A 24,934-nucleotide genomic window follows, 5' to 3' on the forward strand; every position below is an offset into this window, starting at 1 on the left:
TATCCAGAGACCATTTCAACATAGACGGATCACGAGCCAGCAACACTTAATTTTCGTCCTGTATGTAACTCGCATACCAGGAAGTGTTGTTGCAACATACAATTGCAACAGCATAATTTTCATGTATTCGTCGACTTATAATTGTGGATTCGTTGAATTATAATTGTTTAAATTTATAACTTATCATCATCCGTTCCACAGTGGAACCGGGTAATGGCAGATGGAAATGAGGACGAATTAGTACCTATTTCCAATCCGCGTGTAACAAGAAGTCAAACTAGAATATTAGCAACTTTACAAGAAAAAGAAACGAATTCTGCCACAGTGGCAAACATAGAATTAAAATATAATCTCGCGTTTAATACATTAAAAAAAAGGATAGAAAAATCAATTGAAGTAAATGATTTGACCTATCAACATATCAAAGTATCACATGACCGTCTAGTCAATTTGCATACAGAATATCTGGAAACAATCATAGACAAGGCTCAAGCAGAAATATTAGATAATGAGTTTGAGATAATTGAAATAGAAATTATAAAAATAAAAGAGCGCTTAGATGAACAAGCCTTTAGTGATAGTTTCCAAGAGATAGAAAGGGCGCTAGTTAAATTCATTAGAGACAAGTTACCAGCGTTAACAATTCCTAAATTCCACGGAGAGCCTTCCGAATGGCATACGTTTAGACAAAACTTTGAAAACATTATCGGTAACAAAAATAAATACTCTTTAACGTTACCAAATTAAATTACCTTCGCCAATCTTTAACCGGTCCCGCCGCAGAAACCATTTTAGGTTTAAATGTCACTCCAGAAAATTATGAAGTGACATGGCAAATCTTAGACAGACGATACAACTTACCTAGACTTAGTCTCAAGACTAGAATAAACGCACTCTGCGACTCGATAGCGCGAGAGTCTTATTCTGAATTAAGAGATTTATTAAACAAAGTAACAATACATGTAAAAAGCCTAGAATCATTGGGATATTCGAAAGAGATTTTAGATCCCTGGGTGGTTTGTTTAGTAATTAGGAAACTGCCATTCCACTTAGTAAAGGAGTGGGAAACTTATTTATCAAGTAAAGAAATGCCGCCATATATACAGTTAGAAGAGTTTTTAATAAATAGATGCAACGTGTTGCAATCTACATCTTCATCTTCTTCAAACGTAGGAAGGGAAACAACAGCTAATCGTCAAAGAGCTATAAAAACTTATTTTAAGAATCAGAAACCACCACGTAGTCCAATCTCGTGTGCGTATTGCAACACAAATCATGTAATATATGCGTGTGATAATTTTCGGAATAAATCGAGATTTGAAAGGGATTCGTAAAAAAGGTTAATTTATGTTTTAATTGTCTGGGCAACAACCATAGGACGAAGGCATGTTTATCAAAGATGACATGTACAATCTGTCAGCAACAACATCATACGTTGTTGCACCGAGAAGCTCCCCCAACATATAAAGATAAAGAAAAAAGACATGTGAGTGCGCATTCCACTAACCTATATCAAAATGAAATAGTCTTGCCGACGGTGCAAGTCCAGGTAGAATCAAGTAACGGATCATCGAGTCAATGTCGCACATTATTAGATTCAGGATCACAAGTAAATTATATCACTAAGTCTTTTGCTAAACGAAACAATTTAAAACTTAAAGATATTCAACAGCAAATATTAGGAATCGCAAATCGAGAAAGTTGCGCTCGGCAAATAACCGGGATTATTATACGATCATCAATAAATAATTACTCCGCGAAAATCTCATGTCTAGTTTTACCCGAGATTACCGGGACAATTCCAACTGTTAGTTTGAATCAACAGCTGTTACCAATTCCAATGGGAATACATTTATCCGATCCACTCTGGAACAAACCAGCAGCAATTGATTTATTTCTAGGTGCAGAAGTATGTATGCACGCAATGAAAGCCGGAACTATTAATTTAGGTTCAGGTATGCCTAAAGTGACCGTCCCGTTTTTAGGTAGCCTGTCCCGTTGTCCCCAAGCACAGCTTCGGGACGTCGAAATGTCCCGTTTTCAAAAAGAGAGTATATTTATTGAATTATTATATATATCAATTTGTCTGCAATTCTGCCTGTCACGGTGGCACAAGTTGCAAAAATTACTAATTTATTTAATATGCATTAAATCATTCCCTTGTATTTTTAAGTAATTATTGAATACACCATTTATTTAATTTTGGGTCAAACCAATTTGTTATATAAATATTATGTTTCATACAATGAGCATTATTATACGATCATCAATAAATAATTACTCCGCGAAAATCTCATGTCTAGTTTTACCCGAGATTACCGGGACAATTCCAACTGTTAGTTTGAATCAACAGCTGTTACCAATTCCAATGGGAATACATTTATCCGATCCACTCTGGAACAAACCAGCAGCAATTGATTTATTGCTAGGTGCAGAAGTATGTATGCACGCAATGAAAGCCGGAACTATTAATTTAGGTTCAGGTATGCCTAAAGTGACCGTCCCGTTTTTAGGTAGCCTGTCCCGTTGTCCCCAAGCACAGCTTCGGGACGTCGAAATGTCCCGTTTTCAAAAAGAGAGTATATTTATTGAATTATTATATATATGTAACGCGACGTTCTCCCAAGTGTCCCTTCAGTTGGTAGTGGTAGTAACCTTTAGGTTGGCACCAGCTACTTCACCGCGCCAAACACCTACCCGTCTCGAGAAGGGTCGAGACGCGGTCTCTTCTTCGCCAGCCTCCGAACGGGACGGACCTCCCTCCAGCATCTCCGCCGAGCGTCTTCAGAGACGCCCAGAGATCGCCATCTTGTGTCCACACGAGGCAGTACGGAGTTTGTCTCCTGCCTCCCCCTCCCGCTGCTGTGACGATACCACAGGGCCAGCTTCTGGAGAAGCTGTTATCAACGCACACGACTTGCAGTCAGGAACCTCCCCGACTATATACATTTATATAAATATCCCAAGGTTAGTCCACGTTTCCACCTAACTTGACTATTTGGAAGAATAACGACGTATAACGCCCTCTGCATAAAGACGCGCGAAATACCGTTCATTACATTGGCGCCCAACGAGTGGGCCTGAGCAGCAAGTCACTTTTGCGTTCACGAAGTCAACACGAAGATGTACGGTCTACGTTCCGCGGGGAACGTAGACCCAGACGCGTCTTCTTCAGAATCGACTTCCCCACCGGAAGGACAATCGACTTCCCCACCGGAAGGTCAGTCGGCTTCCCCACCGGAAGGTCAGTCGACTCCCCCATCACCAGTTCCAGTAGACGGCGCAATGCTGTTGCAAATGATGAAGCTGATGATGGAGCAGCTTATAGCTTCCCGAACCGCATCTGTTCCTTCCCCCGTCATTTCACCTGCCCGGGTCGCGGCGGGAAATTTTGCGAGTTGCAAATCTCGGTTTGCCGGCGACTCGTCAGAATCAGTCGAGGCGTTCATTGATGCCATCGAGACGTTCAAAAACTGTTGCCGAATCCCCGACGAGGACGCGCTTCTAGGTTTACCCATGATGCTCGATCGAGACGCGGCGACTTGGTGGGTGGGTATGAAACCTTCCACCCCCACCTGGTCCATGGCGCTAGAGGCGCTACGAAGCAGCTACGGCGAACGTAGACCAGCTTACCGACTGTTTCTCGAAGTTAGCGCGACTAGGCAACAGGAAGGAGAATCAACGGACCTTTTCGTAAATCAAAAACGCGCGTTGTTCGCGAAAATGCCGTAAAACATCCCCGAAACGATGCAACTCGACATAGTATACGGCCTATTATCTCCCTTTCTACGAACCCGTTTGAGCCGAGACCCACGACCAACAAAAAACCAACAACGACAAAAGCGACCCACGACATTCCACACCGTTCGAGACCCACATCGGACACAAGGGTAAGGCCCGCAGCCGGAAGTGACCGAACATTCACGAGAACGGACCGAATGGGTGAACAAAGGCCGCGATTTCGTCCAACATGCTCGTTCTGCCACAACCGAGGACATTCGGTTGAAGAATGTCGAAAGAAAAAGGGGACACATACGAAACCACCTGTCACTTGTTACGGCTGCGGAGCTCCAGGTGTGATGAAGAGCAATTGTCCCACGTGCAAGACAAAGACCGGGGCCGCGTTGTCAACCATCGCCCTGGCGACGTTTCCACGCCAGATACCGGAACCAACCAATCGGCAAGTCTTATTCGTATACGTCGGAAACCAGCGGATACGAACCGTCATCGACAGCGGGGCCAGTCGAAGCGTCGCGAGTTCCCGAGTACATCAATGGCTGATCCAACAGGGACAGGCGCTCCATACTTCAGAGATGCTCATCCAATTGGCCGATGGAGTTCGCGGACCCCGGAAGATGATTCTCGCCGATTTACAGGTGTCGCTGAAACATCGCACAATCCCGACCACCTTCATGATATTCCCAGATGCCCGAAATGGAGAAACCTTGCTGGGCATGGACTTCGTGAGGGCTGCAGGACTGCTCATGGACTACGAACATGGCACGTGGGGATTTGGACGTGACCCAACGACCCGCTACCCCATGGAGTACGAACACGGACGCACCGACGTGAAGTGTGCCGCCGTCAGCCATCTCCGAGACGACGAAGGAGCTGTGCTAAGCCCGAACGAGCGTTCATCGTTAGAGGCCACAGTTCATCAGCATGAAGACATTTTCATGCCAGGGGGAGCACCCACGGAATATGCGACGCATACCATTGACACCGGAACGAGCGCCCCCATCTCTGTTCCACCGTACCGTCTCACGCCCGCAAAGAAACAGATCCTGAAAGCGGAGCTGGACAAGATGCTGGTCGACGGCATCGTTGAAGAATGCGACTCCGCATGGACTTCGCCCGTAGTGCTGATCCCCAAGAAGGACAGATCCGTCCGGTTTTGCGTGGACTATCGGCGAATTAACGCCATCACCAGAACAGACAGCTACCCCCTCCCCTTGATCGACGAGTTGGTGCAGTCAACGAGAAAGGGCTGCTACCTGAGCACCATCGACTTGAAGGCGGGATACTGGCAGGTGAAAGTGGCGGAGGCCGATCGAGACAAAACGGCATTCAACACCCCGTATGGCACTTACCGTTTTACCCGCATGCCCTTTGGGTTGAAGAACGCGCCGGCCACCTTTCAGCGATTGATTGACCGGTTCCGGACCGGTCTGAAGCGCGACGTTTTGCTGTTGGCGTACCTGGACGATCTACTCGTCGTGTCCGAAACGTTAACGCAACATTTGGACGATCTGCAGGCCGTCTTCGAGCGCCTGAGACAATTTAATTTACGTGCGAATCGTGATAAGTGCGTGTTCGTGCGAGAACAGGTGAAGTTCCTGGGACACATAATCTCGGCGGAAGGAATACGCCCGGACCCGGAAAAGGTAGAAGCCATTCAGAAAATGCCGCCACCGACGAATATCAGACACCTGCGAACCTTCCTGCAAACGTGCTCGTGGTTCAGGAAGTTCATCGACGGGTTCTCGGCCATTGCGCAACCCCTTACGCAATTGACGAAGAAGGACCGACCCTTTTTGTGGGGTGCGGCGCAGCAGCAAGCGTTCGAGACACTGAAGGAACAGTTAACTCACGCACCTGTGTTAGCTCAAGCAGACTACTCACAGCCGTTCGTTTTACGAACAGATGCCAGTAATTACGCACTAGGAGCCGTCCTACTGCAAGGAGAGGGAATTGAAGAGCGACCCATCGAATACGCGAGCCGCTTATTAATTCCCGCTGAACGAAACTACTCCACCACAGAGAGAGAGGCTCTCGCCGTGGTGTGGTCCGTGGAGAAATTTCGCGGCTACATCGACGGACATACGGTCGTCGTCGGCAGCGATCACCAACCATTGCGGTGGCTGATGACGCTCAAGTCCCCGACGGGTCGCCTGGTACGTTGGGCACTTAAACTACAAGCGTTCGATCTCCGGTACTACGACCGATTCCTGTGGAATTTGCGCAATCGCGTTGGACCTGCCGCGCCAAGGAGCCACGGACCTGCGCTCCGAACAACTAGCTGACCCGGAAGTTGCCAAGATCATTCGGGATATGGAGAACATTGACCCGGCGACCGCAATCCGATGGACGGAGAGGGGTTACCTGCTGACTCAAGGCGTTCTCTATCGTCTCAACCCAGATGTAGAAGTGGAGGAGCCTCAACTAGTGGTGCCGGTCAATATGCGCGGAACGATAATGAAGGAGCTGCATGACGCACCTACAGCTGGACACACCGGAACCGCGAGAACCATCAGCAAGGTGCAACAGCGGTATTACTTTCCGGGAATGCGGAAGTACATCGCTGATTACGTCCGCACCTGCGTGGAATGTCAACGGTACAAACCGGATAACCTGAAACCCACCGGACTACTACAAACCCCCGTACCTGCTCAGCGTTTTGAAGTGCTCGCCATCGACCTTTTCGGTCCGTTACCTGCCGGCAAGCAGGGGGAGCGCTGGATTTTTCTGGTAGAGGACGTGGCCAGTAAGTGGGTCGAACTGTTCGCTCTCCCAGTCGCAACCGCAGAGGCTTGCGCAAAAGTGTTAATCGAAGAAATCTTCCTTCGATACGGACTACCACGGCGAATCATATCCGACAATGGAGTACAGTTCGTCGCCGAGGTGATGCAACAGGCCATGTTCGCCTTTGGAGTTAAACAGAACTTGCTAATTACTAATTTATTTAATATGCATTAAATCATTCCCTTGTATTTTTAAGTAATTATTGAATACACCATTTATTTAATTTTGGGTCAAACCAATTTGTTATATAAATATTATGTTTCATACAATGAGCATTATTATACGATCATCAATAAATAATTACTCCGCGAAAATCTCATGTCTAGTTTTACCCGAGATTACCGGGACAATTCCAACTGTTAGTTTGAATCAACAGCTGTTACCAATTCCAATGGGAATACATTTATCCGATCCACTCTGGAACAAACCAGCAGCAATTGATTTATTGCTAGGTGCAGAAGTATGTATGCACGCAATGAAAGCCGGAACTATTAATTTAGGTTCAGGTATGCCTAAAGTGACCGTCCCGTTTTTAGGTAGTCTGTCCCGTTGTCCCCAAGCACAGCTTCGGGACGTCGAAATGTCCCGTTTTCAAAAAGAGAGTATATTTATTGAATTATTATATATATCAATTTGTCTGCAATTCTGCCTGTCACGGTGGCACAAGTTGCAAAAATTACTAATTTATTTAATATGCATTAAATCATTCCCTTGTATTTTTAAGTAATTATTGAATACACCATTTATTTAATTTTGGGTCAAACCAATTTGTTATATAAATATTATGTTTCATACAATGAGCATTATTATACGATCATCAATAAATAATTACTCCGCGAAAATCTCATGTCTAGTTTTACCCGAGATTACCGGGACAATTCCAACTGTTAGTTTGAATCAACGGCTGTTACCAATTTGTAATATATAATTATGTGTACGTTCTAAGTGTATAATAATGGCATCAGAACGCATAAGTGAAGTAATAACAATTGAAAAAAAAAATTATGGACATTTTGACCACAAAAACTAACAGTATATCAAATGACAATAAGACATTTTTAATTACATCAGTAAAAAAATTAGTTGAATATATTTGTGAAAATGAAAATAATGATAAGGAACAATTTTTGGATGTAATATGTGAATTAAGAAGTGAATTTAAAAATTTGAAAAACAATATACAAAAAGACATAAATATAATAAAAACCAACAGTGAATTAAACATTTTAAAAAGTGTAAATAAGAATGAAAATAATTTAAGTTATGCAAATGCACTTAAAAAAAATAATAAAGACATAACAATAATTGTTCCGAAAAAAATTCAAGAAACGGACAAAACAAAAGAAGAGTGCAAAAATTTAATAAAACCCAAGGAACTAAAAATAGGAATACAAGGGGTTAAAAAAATCGGTAAAGGGGGCATTGCTGTAACGTGTAACAGTGCACAGGATAGTATTAAATTAATAAAAGAAGTAGAAAATAAATTAGGGGAGAATTATAATGTTAAAAGAGGGGAATTAAAAAATCCCAAAATTAAAATTGTAGATATGTCGGAGGAACTTACAAGTGAACAATTGGCTGAGTGTTTGATGAATCAAAATCAAGAAGTTATAAATGATGGTGAACTGAAGGTGTTAAAAATATGGAAAAGTAGAAAAAATAATAAATATAATGCGATAGTGGAAATAGATTGCAATACATTTAAAAGATTTATTGAAGATGGAAAAGTAAATATAAATTGGGATAGATGTAGGGTTTTTGAAGAAATTAATATTCTAAGATGTCTAAATTGTTACGGATTTAATCACAAAGCGGTGGATTGTAGAAACAAGGTGACATGTGCGAAATGTGGAGAAGAAGGGCACAAAAGCGAGGGATGTAACAATAAAATAATAAAATGTAATAATTGCTTTAAAAGTAATAATAAATTAAAATTAAATTTGAACACAAATCACGGACCGTTGGACACTAAGTGCAGTGTATATAAAAGAAATATAGAATTAATGAGAAATAGAATTAAGTATAATAATATATAGCAACCACCAAAAGGTATCGGTATAAATGTACAAAGTTTTTTTTTGCTCACAAGGATGAGGTTTGGAGTTTAACTGTAAGTCAAAAACCATTATTTATAGGTTTAAGTGAAACGCATGTAACTAGTGATTTTGAAGATTTTGAGCTGAATATAGATGGATATTGTGTTTTGAGATGTGACTCTAATTCTAGACATACGGGTGGGGTACTATTGTATTTAAGGGATGATTTAAGTTACGGTAATGTAATAGTTAATAAGGTTGATGGTGAGTTTTGGACAATTGGTGTGGATCTGCTTGTGAATGGAGTTACTGTGTTTTTGCTAGTAATTTACCGCTCTCCGAATGGTAGAAGTGGAAGATTTCTTAAATTTTTAGAAGAATTGAGTGAAAGAAGTATAGATGTGAGTAAAAATATAATTATGTTTGGGGACTGGAATTTTAATTGGTTACAGACAGAAGAATTTTATGTAAAAAAGTTGAGAAATTGGGTAAATGAATTGGGTTTTAAACAAAAAGTGACGGAAGCAACGAGAGTGAATAATTTATCAAGCTCTCTCATTGATTTGGTTATAACAAATATAATGGATCTGCGGTGTGAGGTGAAAGATGTACCGAAAATAGGAGACCATTCTATTGTCAACATGTTTTTGGGACAGCGGTTTAGTAACGGAGGACTTAAAAATATGCAGGTGACTGAAAGAGAAAACATTGATTATCAATTGATGAATGAATTGTTAAAGGAGTGTGTATGGGGAAAGGATGGTGATAGTGTGAATGAAATGTGGGAGATAATGTATCGTAATATAACATATTCTAAAAGTAAATGCGTAAAAACCACTAGAATCATGCATAAGCATAAGCTGAAACCTTGGTTTACCAAGGAAGTAAAGGAAAGCTTAGTTGATAAGAATGTTAGTTATAAAAGATATAAAATTATTAAGGCTATGGATGGAATCCAATTAGAAAAGGCTTGGTTAGAGTATAAAAGAAAGAGGAATAAATGTGTGAATGTTTTACGTAATGCGAAGAGGGATTGGCATGAAAGAAATATTGATGGTGCAAAAAAAGATCCCACAAAAATGTGGCGAATAATTAAAACTTTGATTTCCGGGGGAAAAAATGTTTCTTTGAATGAATTAGAAGTCGAGGGAGTAGTATATAATGATAAAGAGGATATGGTTGAAAGATTGAATGAGTTTTACATCAATAGTGTGAATGATATAGTTAATTCAATACAAACAAGGCATAATAGTGTGAATGATGATATTAATTTGGGTTTAAATAAGTTTGAAAGGTTTAAATTAGTGGAAATGGGGGGATTAAATGGTGTATTGAAGGGTATGAAATCAGTTTCTAGTATGGATGGATTGACTCTAGATATTTTAATCAACACTTGGGACATGGTTGGACCTCAGTTACTGAAATTAATAAATGAATCGTTAGAAGTGGGATCCGTCCCGGATGCATGGAAGGTGTCTACTATTGTACCGGTACCAAAGGTTACTGGCACACATAAAGCCAGTGAAATGAGGCCCATCAATATGTTACCAATTGTTGAGAAGATGCTGGAGGAAATCGTTATGATTCAATTGAAAGAATTCATTAGTATAAATGATTGTTTGGTTGTGGAACAGTCTGGATTTAGAGTGAAACATTCAACAGAAACCGCTATCCAATTGGTAGTTTCTGATTGGATGGAGACGATGGATGAATCTAGCATGGTTGTTGGAGCAGTTTTTCTAGATTTTAAGCGAGCGTTCGAGACAGTAGATAGGAATATTTTATTACAAAAATTATATAAGTTAGGAATAAATGGTATAGTATTAAAGTGGCTTCAATCATACTTAAATAATAGAAGGCAAAGAGTAAAAATTGATAAGGTGTTATCCTCTGAATTTGTAACACCTCATGGAGTGCCGCAAGGGTCCAAATTGGGACCCTTATTATTTATACTATATATAAACGATATTGTTAAGGTAATTAAGATGTGTAAAATACATTTGTTTGCAGATGATACATTGATATATATAATTGGAAAGAATGTTGATGTAATGTCTGAGATTTTAAATATAGAATTAAATTATGTGAATGACTGGTTGTGTGAAAATAAATTAAAGTTGAATGTGAATAAAACAAAAATGATGTGGTTGAATGGTAAAAATAAAAATATATTGAATGAAATTAGAATTGATGATAAGTTAATTGAAAAAGTTGAAAATATAAAATACTTAGGTGTATACATAGATTCAGGACTAAATTTTAAAATGCACGCTGACTATATAATAAAAAAAATGGCTAGAAAAGTTGGTGTATTATGTAGATTAAGAAATATTTTAAGTAAAAAAAGTAAAATTTTAGTGTTTAATTCAATTGTCTTGCCACATGTGGTTTATTGTGCCACTGTGCTTAATTTGTTTAGTGGCCAAGATTTAGAAAAAATGCAAAAAATACAGAATAAAGCTATGAGAGCTATTTTGAATGTGAGTAGATTTAAGAGTATTGGAAGTATGTTAGATGAATTAGGATGGATGAGTATTAGAATTAGTCTAAATATTAGTACATTGTCTTTTGTTTATAAGTTAGATCATAAGTTATTACCTAAGTATTTTGATGATTATATAATAAGGAATAGAGATAAACATAGTTTTTATACTAGAAATAAGGACAAACTAGTTGTAAGTAGAGTAAGAAAGAATAAGACGGCTGGGGGTGTTTTTCACAGGGGTGTGCTCATGTATAATGCCCTCCCTGAGTACGTCAGGTCTGCTAAAAACATGGATGCATTCCTGCGAGGTGCGAAGAGACACCTCTGTGAGGGACAGTACATATAAGTTAATTATAAATTTTAGAGTTATAATAATTAAGATGTATTTTTTTAAATTAGCTTGATAGCTAAATATATATATAAATAAATAAATAAATAAAAAATAAAATAATTACAATGGGAATACATTTATCCGATCCACTCTGGAACAAATCAGCAGCAATCGATTTATTGCTAGGTGCAGAAGTATGTATGCACGCAATGAAAGCCGGAACTATTAATTTAGGTTCAGGTATGCCTAAAGTGACCGTCCCGTTTTTAGGTAGCCTGTCCCGTTGTCCCCAAGCACAGCTTCGGGACGTCGAAATGTCCCGTTTTCAAAAAAAGAGTATATTTATTGAATTATTATATATATCAATTTGTCTGCAATTCTGCCTGTCACGGTGGCACAAGTTGCAAAAATCACTAATTTATTTAATATGCATTAAATCATTCCTTGTATTTTTAAGTAATTATTGAATACACCATTTATTTAATTTTGGGTCAAACCAATTTGTTATATAAATATTATGTTTCATACAATGAGCATGTTGTCATTTTCCCTACATTTTTAAGTTATCTTTGAATATGTTAATTTGTTTTGTATTTTGGCCAAAAAATTTATGTGATATGAATATTAGATATTATTATACTAATTTTTTAATATAATGACTGACTGTGTATGAATACACAGTCAGTCATTTATCATTAATTCTTTACACTGTAACAACTCCTGTGACCATCGTTCGCGAGAATGATTGGATCAACAAACATTCTCATCTTCCAAAATTACTCCGTATCTTATCATATATCCGTCAACCGTTGCGGAATAATCGTGTAAAGGTTAGAGAAACGAGCGAACCGTCCGCTGCAGAATTACAGGATTCACTAAATAATTTAATAATGCTATCACAAATAGATTAATTTCCAATTGAATATCAATTATTAAGCAACGGACGTCCCATCGCGGCAAATAGCAAATTAGCTACATTATCTCCCGTTTTTAAGGACAATTTAATTAAAATCGGAAGTCGACTTCTGCAAGAAGAAAATCATGCGAATCCACCCATAATACTTTCAAACAAACACAGAATACATTGATTTAACACATAATAGATTGATGGGACTACTCCCTCGTGAACGAATCACGGCGAGTTTCGTTCACGTAGAATAGACTTCGCGGGACCGTTTCCCGTAAAGAGCGGATGTAATAGGAATTCAAAGGTGATCAAAGGATATATATGCATATTTGTGTGCTTCTCGAGCAAAGTGGTACACTTAGAGCTCGTAGGAGACCTCACGAGTTCTCCTACGTGTACAGCTTGTGTACTACACGATGTTCGACACCGGTCGATTCATTTTTGAAGACCAAAGTAGAGTTTGCCTTTGGGACTTGAAAGACAAGAGCTATAGTGATAGGACGGCAAAGAGACGAGCATGGGACGACATTTTAAAAATGTTATACGAGAATTGGGAATTATTCACAGAAAAAGAACATCTTGAAACCAGTAAGTAATGTATTAAGTAATTTATAAGTAATAAATAAGTAATAATAAAGTTTATAAGTAATTTATAAGTAAATTTATAAAATTTATAAGTAATAATAAAGTCCCATGCTCGTAAGTTATTAAATAAAATTGTGTTGCCAATCTAATTTTCCTTCATTGACAAAGTATTTTTTTAAATTTTCTCTTGTTTTTACTGCGCTTTTAACTCTCAACGTACTTGTCGGTGCCAATGCTGGTAGTTCAGAAACTAATAATTCCTCTTGAAAAGTAATTCCATCTCTCCTTCGAACAAAATTATGGAGTACACATGTTGTTTTTACGATCAGTGTAGTAAAATCAGGTTCCGTAAGAATGCTCGTGTGAAGTACTCCCCATTTATTGGCTAATATACCGAATGCGCACTCAACACACCTTCTCGCTCGGCTCAGACGGTAATTAAAAGTGCGTTTTTCTGTATCCACACTTTTGCTCGGATATGGTCGCATCAGGTGTTTATGCAACGCAAATGCTTCATCACCCAACAGTACAAATGGTTGTACTGGTCCAGTTGTATCTGGAAGTTTTCTGTCGAAGGGTAGATCCAACATTCCCCCATATAGTTTTTTTCCAAAATTAGAATTTCTAAAAATATTGCTATCCGTTTCTTTGCCATAAGATCCAACATCAATGGTGAGAAAGCATAAATTAGAATCTGCTACTGCCATGAGTATTATTGAACTTTTTTTTTTAGAGTTGACGAAATTTGACCCACTACGATCAGAGTTGATAATTCGTATGTGTTTACCGTCAACTGCTCCAATACAATTTGGGAAATTTGTTTCAATGTAAAATTGTTCTGCCACCGTCAGCCACGAATCTTTGGTAGGCTCTGGCATTTCAACTGGTTGTAGCACCTCCCACAAAGCTGCACAAGTTTCTTTTATTATTTCAGCTACAGTTGATCTTCCAATTAAAAAGTCTTGTGACAATGTGGTGAAATTCATTCCAGTTGCCAAATACCTATAACAAAACATGTGATTAATTTGTGTTAATCTTTATTTGCAGTTAATGAATTACAAAAGAAATGGAGAAATTTAAGACTATTTTATAAAAGAAAAGAGGCTTGATACGACAAGGAGTGGAGGTGCAGCTCCTAAAAAACGAAAATGCACTTATGTCGAATCTCTTCGCTTTTTAGATAGCACAAAAGAATCTCGACCCCGCAACTGATCTTACTGGCGACCCCGTAACTCTGATGGAGTCACCAACTTCGAAGAAAAATAAAGACCACAACATGACGTCATTTCAGGAGAATTTGATTAACTCAATAACTCAAAATAATGCTAACCCAGAGGAAGATTCCAAAATTAAAATTTTATTAACTTTAGTATCTGACCTTAATGGCATGGATGAGAGGCAATATTTGGAGTTTCGACTAGAGGTCATGAATTTGTTACATAAAATAAAATATCAAAACCATGTAAATTCTAATCAATATTCAGGCCACAATACAATGGAGTATATTTTTCCCACTATTAATTCACCATAATCTGTTCATTCGTTCGTCAGTCATTCAGGCAGTTCAATTGAGCACGAAAATAATAATTAAGAAAAGGTTTTGTGTACAATCTGAATTTTTTATTTTACTGTAATTTAATTTTTTTTTATCTTTTATGTGTTTTTACTATGTTTTTATTGTGTTTTTAAAATAAATAGGTCTAAAAAAAAATTTTCCTTACCTCAAAGTAATAGTTAGCCTTTCTTCAGGTGATATAGCATCTCTGAAACGTGTATTTTTCTTGGTTATATGAACCTTCATCATATTGAGAAGCTCATCAAATGTCTGTGTCGACATTCGATAAAATTCAAAAAATTTATCTGGATATTCCCTAATTTTTGGATATAATATATTGAATTGACCTTTTTTATTTCTTTGGGAATTTAATGGATTTACCCAATATTTCTTCCTTCTCTTATCTTCTTCTAAAGCCTCATAAATAGCTATCACTGTGATAGGGTCCAGTGTTATCTATAACAAAAATGTGTGAACCAAGGTTGTGAAAACTATAGAACTTCACGTTCATCACTGTGTACAGTATGTGCACTCAAACGGAGGGTACGGCAAGTGTGCTGACGGCCTAACACTCTGAGAAGGCCAGCCGAAGAAAATGGGATCCAGAACGAGAGGATGAAACACTAACGGCCTACGTGGACATCATCACGGAACACGTGGAATCAAGTTTGGCGGGAGTTGTCGCGCCCGAAGCTCTAGAACGCGTGATTGTTTGCATGTTCGTAAATAGCACCATGCATTCGAAAGTCAAAGCAGCGGTGGCTAGACTAAGCCCAAGTACGAGTCTTCATGAAGTCGTAAAAATCGCTGAGGCAGTCTACGAGGCGACGAAATTCGCGCGCACCAGCAAGAACCACCGCGACCCGTGCCTCAAAAGCACGCACTTCGAAGGCCTACCCAAGACCCTTTCCCGCGAAGTGGGGTTCTCAACCGAAGGATTCCAAAGACATCAGATGCCGGAAATGTGGAATATCGGCGCATATAAGTAGAAATTGCCGGGAAACCACGGCACGTCGACACGCGTGAAGATGACGAAAGATCCGAAGCCATCATCGGAATACGAGCAGTGATCATCGAAGAACGGGATACGATGATCACCACGCCTAGCACAATACTCATGATGTATTCATTGAATTCGAAAGGGTCACCGAAAATCGACGGAGCGATTGGTGACATACCGTGTCGAAAAGTTGTCGAAACCGGCGCGGAGATTTCAGTTCTGAATTTAGAACCAATTCAAAAACTCCCCACAAACCAGTATAAAACGACAAAAGGAAGTTTTAAAAACGAATTATACCGAAAGAGGGACAAAATAGTGACAAATCTAAAAAAGACTGTATCGAAAAAAATTAAAATATCGGGATACATCGTGTCAAAAAAATAAATAAAGATGGAATTGCAGTTACATGCAATAAAATTGATATAGAGAAGTTTACAAAAGTTTATTGGCTTTCTTATCCAATTTTCTATTGCGAAAAACCTTGAGTTATTATTATCTCTTAGGTTTCGCCAGATTTTCTCCATAGATGTCTCTATGGATGATTATTGAAATATAAATATTTCGTATTGTTACATAATAAATAATGTTATTATTCGTATTGTTCAGGTCTTAATAGTCTTGACAATATTTCCGAACAATACTACACAGACGAAAAGAAACTAAGCCAACAGAATGATGCAGAGAAGAGCAGTAAAAAGAGTAAACCAGATCATGCCCCAAGTTAATCTGAATGAAACACTAAAAAAGCCAAAAACTAAACTTAAAAAAGACCTAGCCACTACCACCACCTATCAATGTGAGCAATGTAAAAGTCTTCAATAAGTTTAGAGCTCAATTCGATGACTATTCAAAGCAATCTCTAACAATGATATCAAACACGATACCCCCCAAAAACCCTCTCACTTCCCAGCTCAAAAATGGAAGGTGGTATAGAGTAGTCGTGAGAGGATTATCATCATCCAACAGATATCAACGAAATAAAAGTTGCATTTAAAGATAATGGATACGAAGTGGCCAAGGCTGCAAATATTATTACGAAATTTACAGCCAATTGCGAATGAACAGTCGAACATTATCCATTAGTTTGATTTGTTTATCGGCAGCAAGTGCACGTGTGTCGATTTATCGTGCTGAAACTTGCGCTAATATTTTCTAATTTGTAACAACTCTATTGTAGCTATTACCTAGCTTCATTCAGATTTCAAAACAATCTAGTTTGACATGTACTGCTAGTGATTATCGTTTAACATTAATTATATACACTCAAAGAATATTATGTCATTTTTTATCTTCTACTTTGAGAAACTATTAAAAACTGCACAACATCGTATGAGGTGTAGGAATTCCGATTCACCCCAATCGAAATTAATATATTAATATATTCGCGTTTGACTGTCGTTGTGTCTGGACGTGTCGTTCGCAATCGTTGTGCAGTCAACCCAATCCTACAACGGAGGATATTATTACATTAAGACAGAAGATTATCGAGGACCTATCAAAAAATGGATTTGGTGCCAATGTCCTTACCAAGGACAGGGTGCGTTATATCAGCGCCTCTATTGATAGTGTACCGACCCCATAGAAGAGGGTGGCAACACCAGTCGCTGGAGCTGTCATTCGGTCCTGACTCGTGGGGGAGGAACTACCCTGTTCCCCCGAGACCCACAATTGGTGACCCCGACGTGATAGACAGCGCGCACCCCCTTCCCACCCCCTTTTTCTTCGCGACATTTTTGGAAACACGATGTCCGACAGCGAAGCAGACAAAGTAGCTGCTGTGAAAAGATTTCCCCAACCAGCTACAATTGAACAGTTAAGACAGTTTTTGGGGATGATAAATTTTTTATTGGCGTTTTGCAGGCGCCCCTCAACGAGTTGCTAAAAGGATCAAAAAAGAAAGACAAGGCAAAGATTGCATGGACCAACGCGTTGGAAGAAGCTTTCGGCAAGTGCAAGGATAGCTTATCAGACACAGCCCTCCTCAGCCACCCAAAACCAGGAGCAGACTTGGCATTGGTGACGGACGCATCAGATGTAGCACTCGGAGCAGTCCTACAGCAGAAGATGCCCGAGGGGTGGGAGCCGTTGTCATTTTTCACAAGGAAATTGTCAGGAACACAAAGGAGATATAGCACTTACGACCGCGAGTTGTTGGCAATATACAGTGCAGTCCGGCACTTCCGCCATATGGTAGAAGGAAAATTTTTCACTATTTTCACTGACCACAAGCCTATTATATACACGTTTTAACAGAAGCCAGAAAAATGTTCGCCAAGACAGTTTAGGCACATAGACTTTGTAGGCCAGTTTACAACAGATGTTCGACATGTATCGGGAGAAGAAAACGTGGTAGCGGATGCACTGTCCCAGAATAGAAGCAATTTCCGGGATGGACTTTCAAGCAATAGCACGAGCGCAGGAAGATGACAGAGAAATGTCACAACTGCTACGACATCCCGACAAGCACTTTGCCAAGATAACTATTCCAGGCGAAGAGACGACCATCTATTGTGATGTATCTTCAGAAACGCAACGGCCGTACTTGCCAGCGAAATTTAGGAAACAGGCGTTCGAAATAATCCATCAATTGGCACACCCAGGGGTAAAAGCATCAACTAAATTAGTAACCCAAAGATATTTCTGGACGGGTATGAAGAAGGAATGCAGAAGATGGGCCCAAGAGTGCATATTTTGCCAGAAATCGAAAGTAACAAGGCACGTCATTGCACCCGTGAGAGAGTTCCAGCCACCGGAAAATCGATTTGACCACATCCACATAGATATAGTCGGTCCCTTACCACAATCTGCCGGTCACAAGTACTTATTGACATGCGTCGACAGGTTTACTCGCTGGCCAGAAGATATCACGGCAGAAACGGTTGCAAAAAAATTCGTCAGTGGTTGGATTGCAAGATTCCGATGCCCCCTCCGAATAAGTACCGACCAAGGACGACAATTCGAGAGCACTCTATTCAAGGAACTAAATAGGTTGACGGGATCGACACACATAAGAACAACCGCATACCACCCTGCAGCAAATGGGATGGTAGAGAGGTTCCACAGGCAGCTTAAAGCTGCGATCATGTGCCACTAGTATTGTTTCCATCGCACGCGTCGCTTTTGAAAGCCTGGCCTCATTGAAAATGTCTGTGGAGTCCCTCCAGACTATACACTCTGATGTCGGCGAGATTAGAGGATGATGTATCGTCCCTCTCCAGCAGCAGTACTCGCTCCAACTGTTTCGGTCGAATCTACGCCTTTGCAATCGGATGAGGTAATAGTACGAGATATCTCCACACTGTCAACATACACTGAATGCAACAATACTACAGCGCGTAAACTAACAGCCTTCAATTCTGGAAAGAAGAGAGGTCATCATTCGCCTTGGGTAAATCAAATGAAAATTCTAATGTGCATCCCATAGAGAAGAATAATTTAACAGATATCTCGGTCTTGTCTCCTTCTACTTCATCTGCACTTCAGGATCCACGCCCTGATCTATCTCCAACTCTAGTGGGTGCTACTAACGTTGCTCAAACTTCAAGACGTCCGTTTATACGCGGAACTGGCGTGGCTAATTCATTATTACTGGCGGCCCAGCGTAGGAAGTATCTACACATATTTTATGTACATAAAGACACAACAAACAGAACACTCTATGAAACATTTCATTGACTTAAAGATACCTTCTGGAGATGCCTCTGTTTTAAAGTTAAACTCAAAGGGAGACTACTCTTCTTTCAAAGTGTCAGTTATTGAGGAATACTACTCTGATCTACTTCAACCGGATATTTGGCCTTCGGGAGTGGCTATTAATCCATAGAAATTTCGGCAGAGTTTCGCACCCTCGCAAAAATAGTGCGCAAGATTCGTCGAATGACAATGCTGTACCAGAATGTGAGAGGTCTCAACTCCAACACAGTGCCTTTCCTCTGTCTTGGCACAGCATCGTGGTTGAACGATTCAGTTTACGACTTTGAAATCTTCAATAGCAGATACTTAGGTTCAGAAGAGATAGAGGCAGCAGAGGAGGTGGTGTATTGCTGGATGTCGGTCACAAAACAGCAATATGCATATCGAAAACAGCTTCACAAAACTCGGGTTTTTTCACAGAAGAAAGTGGACTCGACGTAGAAAATCAATGATGGTGTCTGGACAGCGGTGCCACATCCCATCTTTGCAACGACACTTCACTGTTCAATAACCATGAAGAAACTAACCCAACATAAACAATTTTCTTACGCGTTTGAGATTCGCAAAGAGCTTCATCTAGTCAGCGTTTATTACTATATGGATGCGAAACGTGGACTCTGAAGAACAGCATGATCAGCAGCACCGAAACTTTTGAGATGTGGGTCTACAGGCGTATGCTGAAGATCCCATGGACAAAAAAGTCACGAATGAAGCTGTCCTCAGTATGATAGGGAGAGGCAGGGAACTTCTTTCAGTCGAGAAAAAAAGATGAGAGTATCTTGGACACGAGATATGGGGTCCAAAATACGAATTTCTCAGTTTGATAACTATGGTAAACATAGTAGGAAGAAAATGGATTGGTAGGAAGTTGTCTTGACTTCGAAATATGGGTATGTGGACCGATATGAGCGCTGAAGACCGATGCGGATATCTATGAGTAGTCGAGTGAATAATTTTGAACAAATCCATCATTTTTATAGCTTTTCCCGAGTGTGACGTCTCTTATGTCTCACAAGGTCATATTTTACAATAAATGATTTAAAACAGATATCACATGTATGTGGTTTTTCCCCAGTATGAATTCTTTCATGTCTCTCCAGGTCAAATTTTGTAATAAATGATTTTGAGCAGTTGCAACATTTATGTGGTTTTTCCATAGCGTGACGTTTTTCATGTTTCACAAAACAAGAACTTTTAGCAAATGATTTAAAACAAATGTTACATCTGTATAGGTTTGCTCCAGTATGAGTTTTTTTATGTTTCACAAGGCAATGTTTTCTAGCAAATGATTGTAAACAAATATCACATTCGAACGGTTTTTCTCCAGTATGAGTCCGTTCATGTATCACAAAGTCGGATCTTTTAGTATATGATTTAAAACAAACGTCACATTTGTGTGGTTTCACCTCGAGATGAAATTTCATGTGCGAAGAAAGACGATATCTCTCAGGAAATGATTTTAAACAAATATTACATTTGAACGGTTTATCTCCAGTATGAGATCTTTCGTGTACTACGAGCAGATATTTTCTAGCGAATGATTGTGAACAAGTATCACATTTGAATGGCTTTTCGCCGGTATGAAATTGTATATGACTAACAAGGTGAAATTTTCTTACAAATGATTTTAAACAAAGATCACACTTGAACGGTTTTTCACTGGAATGAATTACTTGATGTCTCACAAGGCGATCTTTATCAATATATGATTTTAAACAAATGTCACACTTATATGGTTTAAGTCCAGTGTGAGAATTTTTATGTCTCGCGAGGTGACATTTACTAACGAATGATTTTGAACAAATATCACATTTGAACGGTTTTTCCCCAGTATGAGATCGTACATGTATCATCAAGGTAGATTTTGTACCGAATGACTTAGAACAAGTGTCACATTTGTGTAAAGTAATACCTAGATGAAATTTCATGTGTGCACGAAGGCGAGATTTTTCAACAAATGATTTCAAACAAGTATCACATTTGTACGGCTTGTCACCAGTATGAGATTTTTCGTGTATTGAATGGTAATATTTTGAAGCGAATGATTTTAAGCAAATACTACATTTGAATGGCTTTTCCCCAGTATGAGTTTTGTCATGTCTCGCAAGCTGAGATTTTTTCGCAAATACTTTTAAGCAAATACCACATTTGTGGGATTTTACTTTTTTGGTTTGAGATTTCGGGATGTCTTCAAAATTAGTTTCATGTCCTGATTCCGCTTCGTTGTCACACACACTGGCTTCTCCTTCAAGAATCTGTAAAATACAATGAAACGATATATAATTTTAAATGTGTATAATATCTTGACAGTGGGATGAGAATTCAGAGGAAATACAAACGTTCGTTGGCGAATTATCATCATCCGACTTATCTTCCCATACACAATCTTCTAGTAGAACTTCTTCTGGCTTAATATCCAAATACTCGTTGAACCTCAGCTTTGACGTTTCATTACTTTGATGACATTCGATTCGAAAGCTGCTTAGCAATTCCAGATAACCATCACACGAAGGACATATCCAATCTGGCAGCCCATCATCTTTATTTACCTGCAAGTGAGAAGACAGTGATGAGACTGGCTAATGGGATCTAAGCCCGCTTTAAAGGTCAAGGAATTTGACCCCTAAAGCCCTCAACATGAGGCTACCACCCCCCCCCCCCAACGAATACAGTCTAAGAGACCCTTTCGTCGGAGAACGAGACGGTTGTTCATGAATATCGCACAAGAACAACTGCACATCACTGGCTAATGGGATAGCAATGGTGACCGGAAAGATGGCCCAAGCGAGGTACACACCTTCAATAGATCCGCTTTAGTAAATGCACACTAGAAAAACTCGCCCAAGCAAGGGGATACTACCTTTGGATAATTGCACTCAAAGATTATGACACTATTGTGTATCCCACTAACGGCCTTAAACTAGGGCTGCCATAATTGTCGGACTACCGACGGGGACGTCCCCACCCCCACCCCCCAAAAAAACCCACTTTTATCGAAATTCATAGCTTTATTATAAAAAATTGGGTAAATGGACTATTCGTCACATTGGGGTGGTCACAAAGACAATTTTTGCCATGAAAATCGCGAATACACAATATTTGGCACTCAAGTTCTCGTTACTATGATAGTTATCGTTAGTATGATGGACTTTTCGGCTGCCAGATGTTCCGTTATAGAGATTTTAGTGACTTTGTGACGAGTAATTTGTGACCAGTAATCACCGAACCAAAAAATTGTACAATCTTATCTATCATATTCGACATTCATAGCTTTATTATAATCAATTCTATATATATATATACATATAGCCAGCAGCATAGCTTGGTCGTCAAGCTTCTGCTCAGCGTCGAGGGGCGCCGGTTCGATCCCATAATCTGACCTCGATTGAAAATATTTTTTTAAGAAGAAAAGTATATCTGTAGTGCTGCTGGTCAGACTTGGATATTTGTGACTATCAGAGTTTGCCAATTTTTCTGATTTCATTGTTGAAACGGTTCCCGATTAAAATTGGCTAAAAAACCTTCCTACCTACTATGTCACCACTATTTGAGTATGATTAATATGGGTCTATCTCACGGGACCGAAAGTGAAAAGCCCGAAAACGCAAATATCGGAAGGCAAATATCGAAAAATCTTAAGTCGAAAGACCAAAAAAAAAGGGTGGATGGTAAATGGTACCATGTATGTATATATAATATATATGAGTGACATGCGGTGAAATTATCACTCTTTTTGTCATACAGCCTTGTTTAATGTGCGCGCGCAGAATACGGGAGGAAAAGCCTGTTCCTCTTGTATCCTGTTTGCGCAAATTAAGTGAGGATGTACGACGGGGGAGAGAGACTTTTACCGTTTTTCATATGTATGCATGGTAAACGAACATTTTCGACTTTTTAACATTCGGTGCGGCGACGGTCAACCGATTAATATATAGTAAAATTTATGTACAATTCATAGATGTCTCGTTAATTTGCAAATTTTCACAATTCAACGAATTGTGTTGTAGGCATATAGTACAACTTAAATGATCTCATCAGGTCACTGCGACACATATCCAGGAAAGTCATTAACGCATGGCACACGCTCGCCTCGTAAAAAGGTCGACACGTGTTTCTATACACGTGTCTTGGAAACAAAGGAAGAACACACTGAACCCATAAAAACCACGAACTACGTCCAGGCGTATGAACCCATAAAACCACGCTCGCAGCATAACTAGGTCAGTGCGAGTACCAAGAACAAAAGATGTGCACACGACACACTCCAACTCAAAACGTTTATAAACCAACGCAGCAACCTCCACCGGCAGAGTGAGCCTCTGGAGTTCAAACAGATCACTTCTCCGAAGAAACCTCTTCGTACATACAATAACCATTGTACCAAATTGAACGAAAATAAACTATCTACTTTCAAACTCAACTGAATTTCCATAGGCCGGGAAACGGTCGAAACCTTTCACTCGTCCTATAACCGGTGACCACCGACCACCTGTCCTATAGTGTAATAAAAATGCTGCATTGTTTGTAATTGGCCAGGAAGGCGCATTGGGGTTTACCTGTAAGGCCTTCCTGGTATACCTATACATATGTAAAAAAAATAAATAAAATATACTGTTTGCTACCAATGTTTCCTCTAGCAAATATAAGTCTCTGAGCATTTGCCGCCATCTATTGAAAACTTATTTAACACATTCAGCCCGGCGCATGATTTCATACATTTGCCCATGTGGCGGCACTATCACGCGTATCGGCACCCAAATACGCGTGACGACATTAAATCACTTTATATAATGAGTTGTCCCTAAATCTTAGAATTTTAGTATTGGGGTGCTCAATGAAGTGGAACCGTAAAATTATAATCTGCTATAGCACTATCCGCGTGGCCGGGTTGAACGTGTTAATTAATTCATCAATTTTTCTATTATTGTTTTATATTGTTAACATGTACAATGTAGGTAGGTAGGTAGTTTTTACCATTTTTTTTTTCATATTAAACAATTAAATATAAATATTAAATTAAATATATTTAAAAGAACGAACACGGAACCGACACATTCCTTTCAATTTTTTTTTTATTTATTTAATAACTTAATATGCCAACACGCATGCGATGATATTCCATCGGGTAAAACACTAGTATGTAGGTCATTATCTTTGAGTGCAATGCTCTCGCCCACTTCACTAAAATGTCGATTACGGAACATCTGGCATTCTATTGATGGGAGTTTTTGGGTGCCAGATGTTCCGTGATCGAGATTTTAGTGAGATCGCTTTTTTACAATGTTTTTGCGGAATAATCACTGAACCAGCGGATCTGTCGAGGATGCGCACCTCGCTTGGGCAATCTTCCCGGGAACCGATAGCAATAGCAATAGTAATAGCAATAGCAATAGTAATAGCAATAGATAGGTGAGGTGAATCGAAAATGATGTAGGTGAGGTGAGGTGACCGACCTGAAGACGACAGCAGGTCCAAATGCGCTGCGCCAGTAGACGAGGGTCGTCATGGATGGAGACCAAAGACTCGGCTGGAACGGGACGAAGGCAAAGCCGGCACTCCATCGCACACCTCGACAACTAGACGAGTGCGACTACTTTTGGTCTAAATTATGCACTTCACAGCTATATATGTAGGTCTGACCGCACTATGAAATAGTATGAGCATAACGCACCAGGCGGCAGCTCCAAGCGGCACGACCGAGTTGACTTTCCGATCAACTCTGGCGCGCTCTGTCGTCCTCGTGCAGTTCAGTCGCCTAGTGCGTTCTTCCTAGCGGCGTATGTGTATACGTAAATCACTTTTCAGCCAGTATTTCATTAA

The 24,934-nt window shown here is 39.7% G+C and overlaps 2 protein-coding genes across 2 annotated transcripts in view; both read right to left on the reverse strand.

Annotated features, from left to right (window-relative positions):
* The window catches only part of LOC143915157 (uncharacterized), a 510,169-nt gene that overhangs the window by 93,360 nt on the left and 391,875 nt on the right, over window positions 1-24,934 (reverse strand). The gene's annotated exons all lie outside the window — the stretch shown is intronic.
* On the reverse strand, window positions 20,089-21,262 carry LOC143915544 (uncharacterized). The gene is made up of 2 exons (XM_077436241.1): window positions 21,258-21,262; window positions 20,089-20,896 (listed from the first exon to the last, which is right to left on the reverse strand). Exons 1-2 carry the CDS (start codon window positions 21,260-21,262, stop codon window positions 20,089-20,091), a joined length of 813 nt encoding a protein of 270 aa, XP_077292367.1.

Source organism: Arctopsyche grandis, chromosome 8, assembly GCF_051622035.1.
Source record: "Arctopsyche grandis isolate Sample6627 chromosome 8, ASM5162203v2, whole genome shotgun sequence".
Taxonomy (NCBI): domain Eukaryota; kingdom Metazoa; phylum Arthropoda; class Insecta; order Trichoptera; family Hydropsychidae; genus Arctopsyche; species Arctopsyche grandis.